This window comes from Alosa alosa, chromosome 3 (assembly GCF_017589495.1).
Source record: "Alosa alosa isolate M-15738 ecotype Scorff River chromosome 3, AALO_Geno_1.1, whole genome shotgun sequence".
NCBI lineage: Eukaryota > Metazoa > Chordata > Actinopteri > Clupeiformes > Clupeidae > Alosa > Alosa alosa.
The window spans coordinates 31,180,755-31,204,308 of NC_063191.1; the positions used below are offsets into that span (position 1 = coordinate 31,180,755).

The 23,554-nt window shown below is 38.5% G+C and overlaps 1 protein-coding gene across 15 annotated transcripts in view; it reads right to left on the minus strand.

The window, feature by feature from the left end:
• The window catches only part of mycbp2 (MYC binding protein 2), a 283,844-nt gene extending 271,842 nt beyond the window's left edge, over positions 1-12,002 (minus strand). For 12 of the 15 annotated variants that reach the window (XM_048239193.1, XM_048239184.1, XM_048239192.1 and 9 more), the window contains exon 1: positions 10,964-12,001. In XM_048239193.1, the coding sequence (XP_048095150.1) occupies positions 10,964-11,232 (269 nt within the window). In that variant the 5' untranslated portion in view covers positions 11,233-12,001. Of the gene's footprint in view, positions 1-10,963 lie in introns of all 15 variants that reach the window. The other 3 variants (XM_048239181.1, XM_048239179.1, XM_048239178.1) reach the window with 2 other exon arrangements.
• Between the last annotated feature and the right edge of the window lie 11,552 nt (positions 12,003-23,554).

Genomic DNA, 23,554 nt, shown 5'->3' on the forward strand with positions numbered 1-23,554 from the left:
AAATCACGGTGAGTCGGTTTGAAATTGCCAATGCGGACGGCGCGCCTAGGCTATCCGTTATCCAAGCGCAGTGCAGGAATAAAGCACATAACCGGCCCTTGATTAAAATAACGTATCTATTTTTGGCAAAGTGATGATTATACTCCCACACTATAATAGGCTACATGTATAGTAGACCTATGACAGATTGATTCGTCATATCACACTGCAGTTTCACTGCTTTGGAATGCTGTGTTTTCATCAGGGGAAATTAATGTTTTGGTTATACGTGTTTTTAGTCGGACAGAAACGGTATCGGATGTGCACGTATATCCTTTTACACTCGATTTAGGTACAGTGACGATTAAATTACCACACCAACAAGAATATGATGCCAATTAAAGGCATTAAGCCAAGTATGGCAACGCTGACTTCCACTGTTGTGGAGTTTCGCTGTTTTTTTTACTTCCTGAAAAGTAGCGTTTTTGGACATACGTGTTCTGTATCGGACAGCGGCGATATATATATATATATATATATATATATATATATATATATATATATATATATATATATATGTTAGGGGTGTAATGGTACACAGAAGTCACGGTTCGGTTCATACCTCGGTTCGGACATCACGGTTTGGTACGAGTTCAATAGAATGGAGGGAAAAGCAAAACAAAAATGCAGAAAGCAATTTGTTTTTTTATTGTGCATGTCTCAGGCTGTACCACCTAGTGTCATACAGTCTCTTCCCTGAGCTATCTGCAACAGCCTGTGTGTGTAAGATTGTAAACAAAATAAGACAATCAGCTATAAAACTGAAAATAGGCCTACAGCATCTCTTATTTCTGAATGTGCAAATTACATAGAATAATGATTTATAAAAATTCACTTAGGCAAGACGTTCAACATCCGTGTTTAGTTGTATATGGAAGGGTCTACAATTTGCCTCAATATTTTTCAGTGTGTGTACAGTAATAGTCTAATAAATGTGAAAATCACACTATTTTGCCTTCTTTTAAAAAAACAAAATTGCTCCTTTCATTTCATAAACAGACTACAACTAGAAGCCACGTGACTTTGCCCTTCGACATTAACTCACCGTAGCATGGTTTGTTTATTAGCCTGGTTAGCGCTGACACTTTATTTTTACTGTCTATGCACTTAACACTACCAGCACTACAAGTTACCCTAACATAAAGGTAATTACCACGCGATTTACATAGCTTTCGGTCATTACGAAATCATTTAATTTAAGCCATAGGTTTTGGCCCTATTTGTAGTGCATCATCGCCTTGCTATATGCAAATTAATCTGTCCCTATGCTTATTATGTTCCATTGAGCAAAAAAACATTCCTGGTAATTTTTGAAGTAAATTGGATAATATTTAGGTGGCCATTTAGGTGGCCCACCATTAACTCATTGAGTGCCAAAAACATAATATTAAGTTTTTCCTTCCCATGCGTTGAGTGCCAAAAACATAATATTACGTTTTTAGCTTTTTTTATTTTATTTACGAAACTAGACACTCTAACACACCTTATATGTGATTTTGGGAACTGTGATGAATGGAAATTAAATATATGACGATCGAAAACTCATGAAAACGCAAGATCTGGACATTTTATCTGGACGTTTGATCTTAACTCGGCTTTTGATGGTTGCCGCTTCGTTTCGAATCAGTCACTGATTAGCCTATAAGTGACATGCACTCCAAGTCAAAATCAGGTAATTTATTTTCGTGGGTTTATCACTAGGTGGCAGGTCTTGTTAGATCTCTTCCCAGAAACTTTGCAGGCAACACTTCTCAGGTGCTGAAGGGAGAAATGAAAAAGTCGAAGAAAAAGATATTGCAGCAGGTGCGTTTTCGCCAGACAATGCTGGATGAGTCCACCTTTCTACTAAGACAAGATGATTCTGACCACGACAGGTCAAAAACATTACAAGGAGTGACTGAACACCATGCTGAGGAGGGAGTTCCATCTCCACCACGAGCCGGGCCTAGCGGAGTGGGTGGTAGGCCAAGTCGCACTTGCATGAGGGCACGCCCTTGCCAGAGTGCCGAATATGTCGGTGATAGTGACTCATAAAATATCTCCATTTCTAGAAAAAAAAAACAGGGATTTTGATGAAAACTAGCCACTGTTTAGCTTGGGATTTCTCAGGAACAGAGGTGTGTAGAAATACACGGTTTGCACCCACTGAGAGCTTAAAGTCTCACCATTCAAACGAGCCATTGTATGTGTTCATAGCTATAACAAAGAATATGCTGTGGCTGTACAAAAATCATCAACAATGGTCTAGATTGCTGGCACTCTAGGACAAAGCTTCCGAAAACAGCTTGGCATTCAATGAGTTAACCTTTATGAATGGTCGAAATTGTTGCCAAATTCAGGAAATTGCCTGGCAATATGGGGGACTATCAGGGTATATTTCACATAATTTCACTATTACCAATTTGTTAGCCAGTAGTTATTTGAATAATAACTGTATTAAGGGCATAAAGCACAGAGCTCACTGGATAAACATTGGGTTTCTTTATGTTGTCATACATATTTTGGTGATTTTTCTCAGAAAAACGTTTTTTTTTTTTTTTTTCTATTTTGAATAATATGTTATTTGATGAAAAACACCTTAATGTGTATTGTAACTCGTCATTAATCTTTTATTTTAACTGTTGTTGCTACTGTGTTATAAAAATCTCATAATTCCAAATCAGATATAGGCTACATGTGTGGGAATGTTTTGTTTAGTGTAGAGTAGTAGTTGTATCACACAGGATTACATGAACTTTCTTGGAACATGGCTTTTAGTGGAGTGTGTATTAGTAGCCTAATGCCAATCTACAGTGTTCAAAATGTACACTGTCTACAAGACAATCGTCTTGGATATTTGGTTTAGGCAGTTGCCTTGTTCAGGATGACTCCCAAACTGTCGTCAAGTTCTCAGGTGCTTCATGTGGTATCTTTCGGATGGTCCATCAGAAAACAGAACAAAGTGGGAATCAGCAAATATCGTGTTAATGTGAAGTGATAATGACTGATCGGATTATAGTATAAATGGCAACTTTCAAATATGATACGTATTTTACAGCTTTTATTTTATTCATGTTGTTTATTGAAAATGCCTGGCAAAGGCAATTTTTATAGTATCTTCCAACAACAACAGGTTACATTTATATAGCGCTTTTCTCAACACTCAAAGTGCTTCACATGGAAAGGGGGACCTCACTAACCACCACCAATGTGTAGCACCCACCTGGGTGATGCACGGCAGCCATTATGCGCCAGAACGCTCACCACACACCAGCTTGAGGTGGAGAGTGAGGGATTGAATGAGCCAATTACAGTGGGGGATGATTAGGGGGCCAGATTGAATGAGCCAGGTTGGAAATTTAGCCAGGACATCTGGGAAACCCCTACTCTTTGCGATAAGTGCCATGGGATCTTTAATGACCACAGTGAGTCAGGACCTCAGTTTAACGTCTCATCCAAAGGACAGCATCTCCTACAGTGCAGTGACCCCGTAGCCTAACTGATCGATCCCAATGCCCCGTCACTGCATTGGGGCATTGGGATCGATCTTTTTTGGCCAGAGGGAAGAGTGCCACCTACTGACCACCCACCAACACCACTTCCAGCAGCAACCTAGTTTTTCCAAGGAGGTCTCCCATCCAAGTACTAACCAGGCCCACACCTGCTTAGCTTCAGTAATTCAGCTAAGACAAGATATCCGTTGGTCTGGCTGCTTCCCCCAAAATGTACACTACTGCCGTATCTCAGGAAGTAATAAAGATAGAGACACACAACTCACACCAAATGATGCGGAAAGTCCATATTTATATTCAACTTCCATTGACATTCTAGGGCTAGACCCATTATTTTTGGCGTTATTTAAGAAAAAAATGATATTTTTAGCCTAGCTTTATGGACGTCTTTAGTTGGAAATTTCAGAGGCTCGGTGGGCCACCTAAACATCAATAGAATTCAATAAAATTTCTCATGGAAGTTTTATTTGATTAATGGAACAAAATTATTCTAGGGACAGATTGATTTTCAAACTTTTTTCAAAAAGTGAGGCGGATGATGCACCCTAATGTGCATCCAAAGGCTGGTGAAGAGCAGGGGAAGTTTTTTTTTCTCGTTTCAGTGATTGGTAGCCTACATCATCTGGGTGATGGCTTCGAATATGTGTAGCATATATTTCCACTCACATACCCAACAACTGCTGAACAACGCTGACACACAGTTTCATCTTATCCACCACTCTCTCGCCTGTACTACTGTAACTGAAGTTCTCAAACTTGCGATCTTAAAGAGACCAGCGGATCCTCTAACTCTTGTGGGTCGCCATCACTCGCTTAGTGCTGCTATGTCTGACTGACTGACTCGACCAACGACCTGACAAAAAAATTACATAGGCGCCAATCAGAGCTTCAGAGCTAAGGCGAGGCTACAGATTAGCGTTAGGTGTAGGGTTGGGTATCGTTTGGGTTTTATCCGATACCGGTGCTAAATCGATACTTTTAAAACGGTGCCGGTGCTAAAACGGTGCCTGAACCGGTACTTCGTTTTTAAAATGTTTTAAATTAAAATGGTCTAAAGCATGAATTGCTTTTTTTAATTGATAAGACAAATTTGAACATGAAATTAAACTGTTATATTCAATTTACTATCAATATCTCATTGCTCCTACAAATAATACATTTAAATGTTAAAACAGCTTGCCATATGCATGCACACACAGTGGTAAGCTCTGCTTTCAAGTTCACCCAGTGTAGGCCATAAGGTATGTTAAAACCGCTTGCCATAGAACATGGACAACTGCATTTGCAAGCAAGCTAATCTAACAGGGACTCTACTTTCCAGTTAATTCAGTGTGTTCCCAAATGCTTCAAGAAATTTAATGTCTTAACCCAGTGTTTCTCAACCTTTTTTTCTGGGGACCCACTTTTTAAAAATGACAAACTATCGCGACCCAACTCGTGACTGTGGTAGTTAACAAACTAGATCAGTGGTTCTCAAACTTTTTCTTTCATTCCCCACTTTGATCAAGGGGGCATTCTCGAGCCCCACCTGTCCCTCATCGCTCTAAGAACATGGTAGGTCAAGCTTAAAATTGTCAAATTTATTAATATAATTATTAATATTAGGAAGCATAGGCCATTTTACAGCATTGTACAATATATTCAATGAAATACCAACATGCTGCATTAAATGGATCCATAATCCAGTCATACTGAGCACTGCTGGTTGGGAAATATTTTTGAAATAAACTTTGCAGGGATGTGATGTAGGCCTACTGTTTAATACAAGGGATCACAAGAGTGCCTCCCAATCAGACGTTTCAGCGATTTCGCTCAGAAATCTCAAAGGCATAATACTGTCGCGATCGAGGCGCCTGTCCCACACTCAAGTTTCAGGTGAATGCAGTAATCTTATTTGCTAGGTGAGGTAGGTGCTTGTCTTTGCCTTGTAACTGGATATTTAACTCAAATGTATCGCTAAGATATATCAAATATATCGCTAAGATAGGCCAGCTTCGTCAAGAAATGTTCATTAGTGAACGTGCTTGCAGATTCAAACATGCGCTCTTCCTCCAAGAGGCGACTCGGAGCTCAAACACGTGCGACAGCACTTTACCTCGGGAAAGCCACCTTGCCTCGTTGTGAAACAGTACAGCCTTTTGGTCAGCTACCATCTCTTCGCAAAGTGCGGAGAAATTCACCACTCTCACAACAACGTTCAAAATCTCATGTAGGTCGGGACTAACTAAGCTGCCTTGACACGAGCGCTTCTCTGTGAATAACACAGAGCGTCCATTGCGCATCAGGTGCTACCTGGGCCCAGGCTACAGATAAAAAATAAATTAAAAAAAAACTCCTGTTTTTCACGCCCCACCTGGCATGTCTCCGCGACCCAGTAGTGGGTCGCGACCCACAGTTTGAGAAACGCTGTCTTAACCTATAACACGCAATAGTTTTGAACATGTCAGGCTACATGTCAGTGTTGAAGTGTTTAGATTCCCAGTGCCTAGTCATTTTAACAGCAACTATGGCTATGCGCTAACACCAGTCAGCTGAGTTTAATTAGCGATAACGTAGGCTACGGAGATGGTTTCGTAGCCTCTTTGACAGCTCAGTGACATCAGTTATGTAACCTACATATTTATGTTTTTGCCAGCTAACTTTTAACATGATCTTCATATTCATTGTGATGCTATATGGGCCTCATGTACATGAAAGATTAATATCATGCCATTATGTTGTTTAGAACACACCGTGAAATAAAGTTTTTGATGAGTGTACATATTGTTATTGTGGATAATATAGGCTAGTGTGATTTTTAAAATCAGAAATGCGCGTGTGGCAGAAATGCACGTGCGCAGGTCTTCAGGACACCAACCTTGCTCCAGTGGTGAGATCACAACACATGATTGGCACGTGTGTGTAGTTAGGCCCACTGCTAGATTTTGACAGGAGCTCGCGATATCACTTTAAAGTAAGCTACTTGGGCTTACGCAAGCTGTCAAACACTGTCCACTCGCCTATGTGGTCAGCGCCTATGAATGCTTAATCATGTCTCATGAAACAGTCATGAATGCTTTATGTGAAGTTTATAACAGCTGCTATGAATGTGTTATGAACTCACCTGTCAAGTAAAGTGTTACCCAATAAAGTAGAAAAAAAAATCCTCCATAGAAATGCATGGGGTTAGGTTGTAACGCCAATATGGCAGTTGTCTACACATATCCTGCCCCTTCCACAGCAAAAAAGTCGAAATGTGAATACATTATGCCAATCATGTGGGGTGTTGTGAATACATCGTGCCAATCATGTGTTGTGATCTCACCACTGGAGCAAGGTTGGTGTCCTGAAGACCTGCGCACCTGCATTTCTGCCGCACGCGCATTTCTTATTTTAAAAATCACACTAGCCTATATTATCCACAATAACAATATGTACACTCATCAACACTCTATGAACCACTTCATGGCACTTGTATCGTTAAACATTGGACAATAACCTCCACCATCATCAAACATGTTCTGAATGCCTTTTCTAAAAATCTTGATACCGCATGGCACAGTCCACCTTACCGCTCAAAGAATTCATAGTTTACCCACCTCTTATTTTACCACTACATTCTTGGTCTTGAAATATTCACAAGAATCCATAGAAATTAAATATTCATGTTGTTTATCCAATATTAGTTGTGCAGATGTATAGTTCATCTTATACACACCCAAGAAGCCAACAAAGAAAATGCAAAAATAGAGACTTTTGTGTTGGCTAATTATTCCATTTTATGTAGTCATTCTATATCAGAACCTGACATACAATCCAAATAGTGTACAAAAAACCTCAGAAATGCATACTTTTATTGTCAGTATGCGTTTTGGGTAACCAAAAGTCCTGTGGGGAGTTTCCATAGGGCATTACAAAACGCATGAGCATACCGTGGCAAATAATGGTCTAAAGTATTCATTTTTCATTCTATATTGATCTACTTTTGCACACAGCTTCTCAAGACCTGGTCCTAGGGCTCAGTTGTGTTTCTAAAATCATATCAACCCAGATCAGATCAGATTGGCAGATAGCAGACCGCTGGTGGTATGCCGCCAGTGGCGTGCCACTTGTGGTCCACTGTTGGACTAGGGATGTCCCAATCCGATTTTTGGATCGGATCGGCCGCCGATATTAGCAAAAAATGTGGGATCGGCCTGCACGGGAAAATCCCGATTCGGACTCCCGATCCAGTTTGTTTTCAAAACTCCGGTCCGTGTTTTCCAGCGCACCGATGTAGGTAATCCATTCCAGTTTTTTTTAGCTTTCCCCCCCCCAAATCCGGTCCGCGTTTTCAGCACACCTAGCGACCTGTCCAGCATCCCACTTGTCTGTGCATGTCCCACTAAGAATTTAAAGTTATCGAGCAAATATTTCATGTCACAGATGAATTAATATAGCCTAATGTTAATCAGCGATCGCTGAAAGTGTCCATGGTGACCCTCTTACTATTAAGGCTCTTATGCATGTTGCTGCTGACAGCTTTGCCTGTCTAACGAATGTTATCTCCGCCATTTAAGATTGTTTGCGTAATGTATAGGCACAGCACGCACTTTAATTTCCCTATTTTTACAATCGGCTAGCCTAACAAACGCATTTCATTTCAAAAAGCAACCTGGTCAATTGCTAACAACTAAGTACACCTAGGCCTACAACTCTACACATCCAAAAGGGTAGAAGCTTCCAGTAGGCTATCATAACTTTTTTTACCGTTTAGTCTGTGCATCGACGTAGCCTACGACGATGTGAATTAGTGACAGCTGTTGTCGCGGTAAACTTAAGCTCCTGTCACTAAATAGTGTAGATAGGCCTACGTGCTATGTTGCTTGATTTTCTGTAATAAATGCAGCCTGTAGCCTAGGTTACTTCAGCAAACCCAGACCAGTTGTGGCATCAGTTTCGCTTTTAAAACGCAACAGTGAGAGGCTTTTAGCGCAGTCTCACTTATCATTGATGAGCACAGGAGCAGGCCGACACCTGAGCATGTTGAAATGATCACCTTTGTGAATAGAAGAAGAATCTCCCCATCATGCTGAGACTGCAGCCAGGGCAAACAGTAGAAATTGAAGGGAGTAGAGATGGAGCAGTAAAGTGTGGAGGAGATAGCAATACTGTAGAAGGCGTGACAGTTATTTGGGTTGTTATAGCCAATTCAGTGTGTGTGTGGTAATTTGACTATTTTCTACTCAGGTTTTGTGTGTGTTGCTTTTATATATAATTTTATATTTTATATTGTTTACACTGATGGCTTTTTTAAGCCTTGGTTTACACTCTTGAGCAGAGCACTGATGCCAATTCAGTTTGTGTGGTTAATTGACTATTTATTTTCTACTCAGCTTTTCTGTGTGTTTTGCTTTTTTTTATACAGTTTACAATATTGACTATTTATTATTTTGTGTTTATTTAACCCTGTTAAGAATAAACAGGTCAGCTTCTCATTACCAACCACTGTGGATTATTCAAACTAACCTAATTGAGTTGGCTAGTTGTTCTTAAGAGTAAAACCCTTTTCAACATGAGTATAACAACAAAATAAGTAAATATCTTTAATCTTTAATACATGCTTGGATCGGCCAGTATCGGTATCGGCCGATGCTAAAAGCTACAATATCGGTATCGGATCGGAAGTGCAAAAAGCTGGATCGGGACATCCCTATGTTGGACCACCATCTCTTTAAATTTAACTTGTCATGAATATTAAGAAAAGTTAATAAAAAATGATATATGGAGTATAACTGAACAAATTAAAAATATTTTAGACCAATAGTGGAAAATATTGAGCCATTTGTCTGCAACCCGCCAGCGGACCGCCAGAGAACCAATCAGCAAAATGGCAGCGGACCGCCAGCTATGCCCCCAATGGACCGACAGTGGTCCGCCAGCCTCTTGCTATCTGGGAAGTGACCTAGAGGGCTGAAATGTGGTCAGTTCAGAGATGCTTGTTATCCCGCAGAAAAAAAAAAACAATATTCTAGGCTCTGTAACTCTGTGCCAGTGCTTCCTAAGAAACTACAGGATCTTGGCTTTCTAAAGATGTCCAGCATTTGATGGTAGGCCAAAAGAAAACACTGCCCTCTGAAGTAGGCAGTGCAATGTTGGGGATCAATAAAGTATCTATCTATCTATCTATCTATCTATCTATCTATCTATCAGAAATGGCCCAACAGGTTACAAGGGGAACATTTAAAAAGAGAGACTGGCACTCTTGCACTCTAGTAACATTTGTGTCCAGGTACCATTGCATACAAAATGGTTGTCATTCACTTTAACTTTTATACTTTATGTAAAATTCCAAGCCTGGACTTTGTTACTTTTACTTGTGTAAAGAACTTAAATCAGTACTTTTACCAGAGTATTTTTAACACAAGCATTTGTACTTCTACTTGAGTACGGGAAGTGAGTACCTTTACCATCTCTGCTCTCATTTTACATTCATATTTCTACACATTGCAATTATGCTAGTCTCAACATAGAGATCGATACTTTATTGATCGCCAAGTGGAAATTCAAGAAACATGTGAATAGGAAAATTATCTTTTGCCACTGCTGGGAGTTATAGGTTAGTCAATTCCAACCACTTCAATGTGCTATGCTAAGCTAGGTTAGCAGTGAGTGCATCAGACTACTGCACACACAGAGATGAGAACAAGGGTATGCATCATATCTAACTCTGGGGGAGACGGCAGATATGCTAATAGAATGTTGCCGTGTTAATTTAACGACTAGTTCTAGCCAACAGCGTATTTTAATTCTGAGAAAAGGACTGCAGTTACTCATAGGACCCTTCCAGACTACTGTTGTGAAAGTATGCGCCTTTATAAAATCAACCAACATGACAGTTGGTATTAATATTACACTTTCAAAGACAGCTCGTTCGCCAACCTGCTTCAGGTCAAAGCTTCTGATGCCCACGTTACTGTGACAGCGTTCAGGGCACAAGGTAACCTTAGCCTAATGCACAAGTTACTCATGTCACCAACTACTTGTGTTGCTCCATCGTTCCTGCACTCGGATCAGCTCATATTTTTTAACATTTTAAATCATCAAGTTCACCCACTCGTTGTAGCTGCTATGTGATTCATTACAATGACAACCAGCACGCGTGGACGTGTACAGATTAGAGCAATTAGGTTGGCTTCCTTGATCAATTTAATAACCTGTAACGTTATGCTAGCTAATTTGCTAAGGAAGTAAGCAGTTTTCTAACCAGGAAGCTAAATGGGGGTATCGTGTGTATGTAAACGAGTAAAGTAAACCTTACCAGCCTCATCTAAATAGCAAGATAATATAACAGGTGAGATGTGTGAACTTGATACTAACGTCACATAACTCATGCCACCTAAGGATTATATTTGTCATATTTCAGATAAATGTAAACATGCCACCCATCAAATGTTCATTTCAAGTCGACATACCTCCCTTGATGTAATCCTTGCTCTTTGTCGCCAATAGCAGTGGTATAAATCCTACGGTAACTGTCCGCCAAAGCTCGCCCTGAGAGAAGGTGGTAACTGCTCCGGCAATCTGACGAGGCCCCAGGAGCAGGATGAGAATCCATGGCTGAACCAAAAGTAGAGAAATCGGTCCCAGCTCCTGAAATGACCCTGACGCCCTGGCCTACAGAGGATGAGGACGACAGAATTCCTCCACCGGCTCCCGCTGCCGCTGCAGCAGCATACATCATCCTATAGAACAATGCATATATTAACCCAGTTAACAGTACATCAAAACCGCCTATAGCTGAGAGAGCAAACTTTGTTGCAAGATCTTAAAAACGTGTCAGTTTGTGTAATCCACAGCCCAGACATCTAGTATTTCCAATAAAAATCGCACAGCTGTTATGTTAGTGACTGCTGCAACAACTAACGTTAGCTTACGAGTTAGCTATCGTTTGCTAGCAAGGTTGCTAACAAAATAATCATCCAAATCGGCGCAGTCTTCAATTCGATCTGCAGAACATATCATGCTGCGTTGTACATTGTTAAACGACTCCGCAAGTATCGTTCATAAATGTCTAACGTCCTCATTTGTTTTGATCTGCGCTTTGTATTTTTCCTGACCGCACAGAGACAACATTAGTATTCTTAGCCGTGCTGCCATCTTGGCTTCATTATCTCTTCACAACTGGGCATGCTGGGATATTTTCCTAGCGATAACAAGATTGTCCGGCGATCACCAGTTGCGGCGAAAGTAAGTCATGTAGAGAGGCTCATAGCACTAATCACGTCCAAATATTGTTTTAGAGGCAATCTAGTTGTTCTCTGGCCAGATGTTCACATAGGCTACCTTTATTACAATTTTTATTGAAAAAATGGGACATCTGGCACTTTCTGAAACCTGACATTCAAAAACAAGATATCGATTTTTAAAACATTACCCACTAGCAAGGTAGTTAGGCTACTACATTTTGGACAAAATATACCTATGGTTATGGTAAATGTATTTAGCAGACACTTTTGTCCAAAGCAACTTACAGTATAATAGCTTAAATTAACATTTTTTTAAAAGTTTGTAAGCCTATATAAAGCAAATTAGTAGCCTAATAGCCCATCAATGATATTAATAACACTATCAAATATCAATAATGAAGATAAACAAAAAACATAAATTTTGACATTTATATACAAACTATAAATGAACTAGACTGCATTTCCGGCGGGATCTGCGAAAGTGTGCTTGCCCTGGTCCGGTCACCAACGTGAGCAGACAGTGGCAATACCTCAAAAGCTCTAGGAGAGGGCTATTCAACTATTGGCTTGCAGGGTGAATGCGGTTCGTTGGATTTTACCTGTGGCCTGCCTTCGAATTTAGCTTCTGTGACTAAGATCAAATCAATAAAATAAAACCACAGCAGTGATTGGCTGCAAAATTAAATAATGTCACACGTCTTGCACCTCTCAAACTGGGCTATCAGGTAACCTACAGAAGAATTGAAATTATGAAATATAACTAAGGCATTAAAATGCTGCTTGTTTGTCAGGATACTTTTTCACTGATTTATTTTTAGAAATATGAGCTATGAGTGTGAATGTTATATATTCCATCCCCTAATTCTGTTTTACTGGTTTATTTGACAAATAATCTATATGGATTTGCTCTATAAAGACCTTATGTCTGTTGGGATTGTTTTGAGAGCCTATTGATGTATCTATCTGATGTGTAATAAAGGAATGTCCACAACATCAGTGATGTTTTTTTTTTTTGTGTGTGTGAATGTATTTTACTTAACTCATTAAATGTAGCTGGATACTCATGAACGCATGTCTCTAATAGCCACAATAGGAGTAATTTTAGCAACACCGTATTTTGTGTGGCCCATAACAACCCAGTGGATCATGAAAACGTGCCAAAATTCACATTCCTTGCTTGTTGTTGGTACATTAATTCCATGCAGATTGCACTTATCTGTGATGTAAGAGTTCAGTATAGGTTTAAAGGTGCGATTTGTAGGATTGTTACCGAACGTTCTGTAGGCCAAAATCAAAACACTGGTGAACGTTCTCAAGACTACCAGACGTGAGCCTCTTCTAGGTTGCCAGATGTAATGAAGACTTAGCTAACGTTAGTTGACCTGCAGCTGCTTTAACGTTTCTCCAACCATGACCCAGCTACACATTACGGAAACAGTGAAAACAAAAAATACCTCTCTAACCAACGTAACATATTTAGCTAGCGATGAAGTTAGCGATGCAGATGAAGTTTAGCCTAGGCTACCTGTTGTGGAGAAATATGGCCAGCTCTGCGTCAGACTTGATATTTGTTTTGACGAAGAATAAAATGTAAAAATTTGGTTTGACGAAGACGTCACCATCTCAGGAAGCTCCTCCGATGTCCACTTAATTTGTTTCTTGTTTAAATTTTGGAAATTTGCCTGCCTCTCGTAGGCGTTCATGACTACAACTGACAGCTGTTGACAGTTGGCCTTTGCTAATTTGGCAATCCAAATAGGAGGACGCGCTAGCCCATTATTAATACGCTATTCTAGAATGAATCGTTCAAAACATAAACTAAAAATTCCAAGACATTCCGCCCGTAACTCATTTTTTTTTCATGGGTTTTACGGGGTTTTACGGGTTAGAGTAATGTTGTCAAATAAGCCATTACTTCAATTCATCGTGTTTCCTTACTCTCTGACAACATATGGTGATCATTTTTGGAATGGTTACAGTTTATTTTCCATTATTTCCTACATACTGGACCTTTAAGGTCTGGGGCAGGGATTTGACATTCTGTGACTTTTTCATTGAGGGCTTGCTTAGCAGCACTGTCCGCTTTCTCATTTGCCCTCAGACCAACATGGCCTGGGACCCAGCAAAAAACTACACTCAAGTTCTGGTTCTTTAGACTTTCTAGTTGATCAAGCTCAGCTTTGGTTGTACTTTTTGCGTGACATTAAAGCCTACTGGAAATATTTTTAATTTTACGATTAAATAAAATTAATGTATCCCTCTCACCCATAGTTTTCTATTTATTTTCCAATGTACATAGGTCTACTGTAATTACATTTATACATAGTTATTCTACTGATCTTCATACTATTCATCCTGCACATAGACTTATTCTTACTACTCTTATAATGTTGTTTCTGCACTACAATGACACTGTTTCCACACTGCACATAGCTGTATGTTATGTACATATCTGTTATATATTTGTCATATTGAATATCCATATTTATTCTGTTTTATTATATTCTGTTAATACACTGCATATATCTATATTATTATTTCTATATTATAATGTTACTGCTACATCTACATATTCTACTTATTGTATGAGGTAGCCTAACTGCTAATACACTGCACATATTTATATTTAATTCATATTACTCTAAACCACCTTCTGTAAATCAACTGTATACTACTGTCTACATTGCACTATATTTCTTGACCTGTCTCTGTATATTTCATCACCTTTCTATACTTTGCATCACATTGCATCAGAGGAGGCTTCTGTAAGACTACAGGTGAAGCAGTGCTTCACCAAAAAAAAGTAAAAAACAAAACAAAAAAAAATCTTATAATAATCCCAATTTTACTCCTTTGAAACAGAAATACAGTCACTAACACGAGCTGTTTTCCTGAAATCAATTCTGTGAGTGACAACAGCGCCATCGGTCACCCGCGGTGGAACAGAGAATTACAGTGAATCAGACTGCTTCACCAACTTTTCGTTTTGCTTCACTACCATAGATATCTTTCCCCATTGACTTCAATGTAAATCGATTGAAACCCTTTACAGTCTATGGTGAAACCCCAGGCGGCTCGTGGATTTTTTCCGTTTCAATTTATCCTTATGGCAGATCCCACCCGTGAAGCAGTGACCGATTGGGCAGAATTTCACACTTCCTGCCGTTGAATATGATTGATGCAACACTCTGCCCCTAGATGCAGTACCACACCGGAAGCGTTCCGAGAGTGAAGGTTCTCCCCTTATTAGACATTCTCTGGTTATGCATTAGTGCAGCTTCTCAACGTAGCCGTCCTGTAAGTTCACTGATGTGTTATGATAACATTAGCCTATGTTATGGATGTGTTATAACGTCTTGGCTTCCCAATTTAAATCCTCAACTTTATCAATGACAATTCAGAACAATCTGCTTGAAGCTAAATTTCAACTACCATTTAAAAACGAAATAGACACTGATTGATTCAGGAAAAAATCTAGGATTCTTCAGTGTATCAGGAGGCAAATCAGGAGGTGGATTTTTACTTTTGTAAAGAAGGAAGGCAGTGACAGAAACAAACTGGTTGGTCAAACATATGCCAGAGCAGCAGTCATGGTATAATTTCTTAATGTATCCCAGAGGCAAGAATGTGTCTCTTACAGGGCTGCCAACTTTTCAAAAAACCTTGGAGTGAGATTTGGTGGGGCCAACCCAAATTTTGGAAATTTTTGTTTGGCTCATTCAGCATTTTACCGTACAGTAAAAAAAACATACATCAGTGGTTCTCAGGTGTAGGGACCAGGCATGGACGGATTATGAACTTTCGGGCCCCTGGGCCCACATGTATGAAGGGCTCCCCACTAATGTGGAAGGGGGGGTTGGGGGTCTTCCCCCAGAAATTTTTAAATTTGTTTGATGTGATTTCCTGTATTCTGGTGCATTTTGGGGATGGCCAACACTAAATTCAATCAGATTCATAGCCTACATCCTGATGTGTTGATATTGAGGCAATGATTCCATGCAAAGGCTTGGGCTTCAGGGCCCCCTGACACCTTGGGCCCCTGGGTCTGGGCCCGGAAGGCCCGTGCAGTAATCCATCCCTGGGACCAGGGTCCCAGAGTTAAATTAAGATGGCTATCTAAGGGATCTAGCCTACTACTAGGACCATGGGCGTTGGAGGCATTGTGAAAGTGGGTGGGACATTTTAGCAGGGGGTATGGGGGTCCTCCCCCAGAAAAAATGTTTTGGACTAGATGCAATTTCCTGAATTCTGGTACATTTTAACAGGTTATTTAGATACTTCTATATAACAAAATAAAGCCAGCCTACGAAATTAATAAAAAGTAAATCATGCATAATTTAAAAATAACTCAATATATAGGCTACTTGGCTACGCAATAAGGTTTCCATTATAGCACCGCGGACCTTCAATGAACGCATGGAAAGTATGCCGCTCCAAGAAACGCATGTCTCAAAATAAAACTCGCATAAGAAATAAAGGGCTGTCTCGAATACAATCCTGCCCCTAAAGGCCTGTACTTTGTCTTAAGACCCCGGCCATAATTTGAGGATTTACACTTACAGTATCTAAGTAGACAAACTGGCTTCAGATATCCAACAGAGTGAATACGAGATTGTGCAGTCGCTGTGGTTAGTGACGTGATGCTGTTAATGGAGAGTTTTACATAGCCTAGCGTAAACCTATAGGTTATTATTTATTTGCCATACCTATAAGGCTTTTTACCTTATCAAAAGTGAGGGGGATGACTGATCTCTTCAACACTGCGGGGGGGATTTGGCGCTTGTCACTGTGTGTGTGACAGAAGAGGAATGGGAGAATGCGTGTAAAAAAAAAAAAAAGTTTATGGCCGATTTAGCAAATGGGGGAGAATCCAATGAAAATGACAATGAAGCACTAAACAGATGCTGAAAACAGCACTGCTATTTCAAGACGGCAAAAGTGGGGGGGTCCAAACTAACAATTTTAAAAAGTGGGTGGGTGTTTTGTAAGAATTTAAGAAATGTTTGTATATTTTAACTTTTAAATGCATCAATCAGGTGCACTTTCAAAACTAAATTCAGAGGTCAGACTTTTTATGGAAATACTTGTGCTGTAGCCTAAGCTATTTTGCACTTCAGAATTATAACCATGCACACACAGGTGGAATAGTTATGGTGATATTGCAATAAGTTCACAACCACAAAAACATATGCTACATTTCACCGTTCAGAAATTTTCTAAAATGTGTGTACATTTCAGCACTCCATGAAATTATGCAGAAGTGGTCACCTGTGTTATTCAGCTAGTTTATTTAAGATAATATATTGGCCATTGTAATGGCCATAGCCTATAGCCTACATGCTATTCCTTTTTTTAAGGATGTACCCATATCTGCATGATGTGAATGTTTGCATATGGCTTATGTCAGGCTTTATATCAATATTTGTGTCTTGTTATTTGATTTTCTTCATATTTTTGCATTAATGTCACTAGGAAGCATGCCAATATAAATATATCTGTAATGGGATTGGCTGGAACCTGACAATATAAGAACCATGATAGTGGGATAATCTATGGCTGAGCAATTTACAAAAATGTATGTAGGCCTACTGACAAATAGTTTACATTAGAATACATTATAATTTAAGCCCCAATGAGGCTATGTAGAAATGTGTTGCAATTTCAAAACCGGATTACTCAGGAACCACTTATTGCACAGAGGCATGCTTTTATATCCTCATTATTCGGCACGGTTTGCTGTTTATTGTGATATTGGGTTTGCCACGTGTTGTGTGAAGGGTTAGTGAAATATTAAACGGAGAGTAATGGGTGTGCATTGTGTGCAAAATGCAAATATGATTAGCCTAAATTGCACGTCGGTTCAATGTTAATTGTCTCACGAACCATTTATCACAGCAACTTGGCGCTAATATCATTGGAAAGTTTAGATTCCGCACGTTCACCTGATGTGTGATATCATTTGTATAGGTTTAGTTTAGTTGAACCTCATCTGCCAGGTATTTGACCTACCAGGTTGACACTTCAGCGTGAAAAATACTCAATAATACTCAAAGCATACCTGAAGCCGGGGAAATGCGGGGGGAATGCGCATGGGACGGCTTCTGAAGTAGCATCGCAAATGAGAGAAAATTTAGAAAATTCCACAGACAGGAAAATGCACTGTACTGTTCTTCCTAGGCAACTTCTTCTTATTATTATTATTCCGCTTACCATTTTTTCCGTACGCAATTTCTCTTGAACAGTTTAACTTAGAAACTTCATTCAAACTTTGTAACGTAGGTCTTCAAACAGATCGGGTTGGTATGACTTTTCAACTTTGAAACTTTTATACTTTTTAAACTATTAAAGAAAAACTTTTTAAAATCCCCATAGACTTAACATTGCCGATTGTGACATCATAATAATGGCCGTTAAGCAATTAGAATCCTATGGCAGGTGTTCAGGCCACCTGCAGCCTCAGGCTTTAAGCATACAATCTGGGTCAATTAAGACTACACATCCTATTCAACTGTTTCCTCTGCCCAAAACTGTTTCAAAATAAAAGTCCTCACTACAATAATCCACTGTTAAACAATGTAACCCATTAAACTACTGAACTTTTTACATTCAACTTTTAAACGGTCTACTTTTAAACTATCATTAAACTATCTATCTATTAAACTAGCTTTCTATCAACAACTTTTAAACTATCTACATTCAACTTTTCAACTTTTAAACTATATACATTCACTAGCTGTCTATCAACAACTTTTAACTTGTCATCAACTGTCAACACTTTTCATCAACTATGACTCCTACCCACTGTAGCTAGTTAGCATGGTTAGCAAAGTTAGCATGTCAGCATTGTTAGCATTTTTAGCAAAACTGCTAAAAATTATTAGCTAGGTTAGCTAAGTCACATGGTTAGCAGAGTTAGCATGCTAGCATGTTAGCATGCTAGTTAGCATTTTTAGCAAAACTGCTAAAAATGATTAGCTAGGTTAGCTAAGTAACATGGTTAGCATAGTTAACATGCTAGCATGTTAGCATGCTAGTTAGCATAACTGCTAAAAATGATTAGCTAAGTTATCTAAGTAACATGGTTAGCATAGTTAACATGCTAGTTAGCATTTTTAGCAAAACTACTAAAAATGATTAGCTAAGTTATCTAAGTAACATGGTTAGCATAGTTAGCATACTAACATGTTAGCATGTTAGTTAACATTTTTAGCAAAACTACTAAAAATGATTAGCTAGGTTAGCTAAGTAACATGGTTAGCATAGTTAGCATAACTACTAAAAATGATTAGCTAAGTCACATGGTTAACATAGTTAACATGTTAGCATTGCTAGCATAGTTAGCATGTTTAGCAAAACTGCTAGAAAATGTTTAGCAAAACTGCTAGAAAATGTTAGTTAAGTTAGCTAAGTAACATGGTTAGCATGTTAGAATTGCTACTATAAAACATTAGCTAAGTAACATAGTTAGCAGAATTATAAATCTTAGCATAACTGCTAGCAAACATTAGAGCCATTCCAACTTTCAGTTATCGTCAAATATTTACCTATACACAGCCATTAAACTATTTGAATATCAACATTCATTAAACTGCTAGAAAACGTTAGCTAAGTAACATGGTTAGCAGGTTAGCATTGCTAGCACTGCTATAAAACATTAGCTAAGTAGCATGGTTAGCATAGTTAAAAATCTTAGCATAACTGCTAGCAAACGTTAGAGCCATTCCAACTTTCAGTTATCGTCAAATATCTACCTATACACAGCCATTAAACTATTTGAATATCAACATTCATTCAACTTCCAGTCTGTCAACAACTTTTAAACTATTTACCTTCAACTTTTAAACGGTCAACTTTTAAACTATCATTAAACTATCTATTAAACTAGCTGTCTATCAACAACTTTTAAACTATCTACTGTCTATCAACAACTTTTAAACTATCTACATTCAGCTTTTAAACAGTCTACTTTTAAACTATCAACTTTTATTAAGCTATGCAACCACCATGTCTATCCTAGCATCACCGTAGTAACCATCTCTGTATTATCTGTTTTAACTATACATGATATTTTACATCACAACTTAAGCATTTTCATGCACTGGTAATTCCTTGGAATTGCATTTCTAGTTATTATTATTCTCTATTATTATTATTATTCTTCCAGGCCCTAATTTGACTCGAACCACTTATCGTAGAAACTTGATTCAACTTGAAACTTGATTCAACTTGAAACTTGATTCAAATTCTGACATGTAGCTCTTGAACCAAATTTTGGTCCTGTGACTTTTCATATTTCTACAACTTTTACTTTTTGAGATATTAAATAAAAACTAAACTTAAAATCTCCATAGACTTAACATTGGCTTTATGACATCATAATAGGCTATTAAGGAAATAGAATGCAATCAACTGCACCTGTGCTCTCTCACTGACTGCCTGCAGTAACTTGAATGGAGCCTCTTCTCTGTGTCCCTCTCCATTCAATTGAATAGCTCACTTCTAATCCCAACTTTCTTTCACTTCCTTTTCTTCACTTTTCCTCATTTTCTCTATCCCTCTCTCTATTTCTCCCAATTTCAATAAATTGTAACTATTCTTACTTTTTTTTTTCCTATTTACACATTATAAAGCATGGTAACCACTATAATGACCCTAGCAACAACCTAGCAACCACTTTTATAGCATAGCAACCACTATCATTATCCTAGCAACAGCCTAGCAACCACCTTAAATATCCTAGCAACAACCTAGCAACCACTTTTATAGCATAGCAACCACTATAATTACCCAAGCAACAGCCTAGCAACAACTTTTATAGCATAGCAACCACTATCATTATCCTAGCAACAGCCTAGCAACCACCTTGTATACCCTAGCAACAACCTAGCAACCACTTTTATAGCATAGCAACCACTACAATTACCCTAGCAACAACCAAGCAACCACTTTTATAGCATAGCAACCACTTTCATTATCCAAGCAACAGCCTAGCAACCACCTTAAATACCCTAGCAACAACCTAGCAACCACTTTTATAGCATAGCAACCACTAAAATTACCCTAGCAACAGCATAGCAACCACTTTTATAGCATAGCAACCACTATCATTATCCTAGCAACAACCTAGCAACCACCTTAAATACCCTAGCAACAACCTAGCAACCACTTTTATAGCATAGCAACCACTAAAATTACCCTAGCAACAGCCAAGAAACCACCTTAAGTACCCTGGCAACAACCTAGCAACCACTTTTATAGCATAGCAACCACTATAATTACCCTAGCAACAGCATAGCAACCACTTAAGTACCCTAGCAACAACCTAGCAACCACTTTTATAGCATAGCAACCACTATAATTACCCTAGCAACAGCCTAGCAACCACTTTTATAGCATAGCACCCACTATCATTATCCTAGCAACAGCCTAGCAACCACCTTAAATACCCTAGCAACAACCTAGCAACCACTTTTATAGCATAGCAACCACTATAATTACCCTAGCAACAGCCTAGCAACCACTTTTATAGCATAGCACCCACTATCATTATCCTAGCAACAGCCTAGCAACCACCTTAAATACCCTAGCAACAACCTAGCAACCACTTTTATAGCATAGCAACCACTAAAATTACCCTAGCAACAGCCTAGGAACCACCTTAAGTACCCTAGCAACAACCTAGCAACCACTTTTATAGCATAGCAACCACTATAATTACCTAAGCAACAGCCTAGCAACCACCTTAAGTACCCTAGCAACAACCTAGCAACCACTTTTACAGCATAGCAACCACTATAATTACCCTAGCAACCAACCCAGCAACAACTTTGCATGCACTGTATTTCCTTCAGGAAATGCTTTTCTAGTTACAGTGCATGAAAATGTTCTTCCTAGGCATTTTATTAGAGTGCATGAAAATGCACTCTACTGTTATCCGAATTCTTCTTATTACAGTGCATGAAAATGCACTGTACTGTTATTCCAAGGCTTTTTACAGTGCATGAAAATGCACTGTACTGTTCTTCCTAGGCATTTTATTCTTATTATACTTCTTCTTCTGACGCGTTTAATGCAGCTTCAACCGTTTAACGTAGAAACTTCATTCAAACTTTGTTACGTAGGTCTTACTTGTGACATAGGGGCTATGTATTCAACTTTGTAACTTTTATACTTTTTAAACTATTAATTAAAAACTACTCAAAATTTCCCCATTGACTTAACATTGGGCCTTTATGACATCACAGCAATTAGAATCCTATGGCAGGTGTTCAAGGCCACCTGGACCAACTACAAGTCTCAGGCTTTAAGCATACAAACTGGCCCTATTAAGACTACACATCCTGTTCAACTGCTTCCTCTGCCAAAAACTGTTTCAAAATAAAAGTCCTCACTACAATATTTCACTGTTAAACAATTTAACCCTTTAACTACTGAACTTTTTAACTGTTCAGCCATTGTAACTGTTAGTTATCATCAACTATCACTCCTACCCACTGTAGCTAGTTAGCATAGTTAGAATGTTAGCATTGCTAACATTGTTAGCATTTTTAGCAAAACTGCTAAAAATGATTAGCTAAATTAGCTAAGTAACATGGTTAGCATAGTTAGCATGCTAGCATGCTAGTTAGCATTTTTAACAAAACTGCTAAAAATGATTAGCTAAGTAACATGGTTAGCATAGTTAGCATGCTAACATGCTAATTAACATAGTTAGCATAACTGCTAAAATGATTAGCTAGGTTAGCTAAGTAACATGGTTAGCATAGTTAGCATGCTAGCATGTTAGTTAGCATTTTTAGCAAAACTACTAAAAATGAAAACATTAGCTAAGTTAACTAAGTTAAGTAACTTGGTTAACATTATTATCTTTGATAACATAGTTAGCATAACTGCTAGCAAACATTAGAGCCATTCCAACTGTCAGCTATAGTCAATTATCTACCTAAATAATTTAACCATTTAAATTATCCACCTATTTAACCGTTCAATCATTCCAACTATATTAAACCTTATCTACCAAGCAAATCATTTAACTATATAAACTATCCACTTATTTAACTGTTCAGTCATTCCAACTATATTAAACCTTATCTACCTAGCAACCAATATAGTTTGTTTTTACTCTGTATGATATTTTACATCATATTTTTTGCATTTTCATGCACTGTATTTCCTTCAGGAAATGCTTTTCTAGTTACAGTGCATGAAAATGCACTGTACTGTTCTTCCTAGGCTTCTTCTTATTACAGTGCATGAAAATGCACTGTACTGTTATTCCAAGGCTTCTTCTTCTTCTTCTTCTTCTTCTTCTTCTTCTTCTAACGCAGTTAATGCAGCTTAAACCGTGTAACGTAGAAACTTCATTCAAACTATGTTACGTAGGTCTTACTTAGGACATGTGGGCTTTGTATTTTTCAACTTTTATACTTTTTAAACTATTAATTAAAAACTAGTCAAAATTTCCCCATAGACTTAACATGGGCTGATGACATCACAATAGAGCCGTTAAGCAATTAGAATCCTATGGCAGGTGTTCGGGCCACCTGGACCAACTGCCAGTCTCAGGCTTTAAGCATACAAACTGGCCCTATTAAGACTACACATCCTGTTCAACTGCTTCCTCTGCCAAAAACTGTTTCAAAATAAAAGTCCTCACTACAATATTTCACTGTTAAACAATTTAACGCTTTAAACTACTGAACTTTTTAACTGTTCAGCCATTGTAACTGTTACTTGTCATCAACTATGACTCCTACCCACTGTAGCTAGTTAGCTAAGTTAGCTAAGTAACATGGTTAGCATAGTTAGCAATTCTAG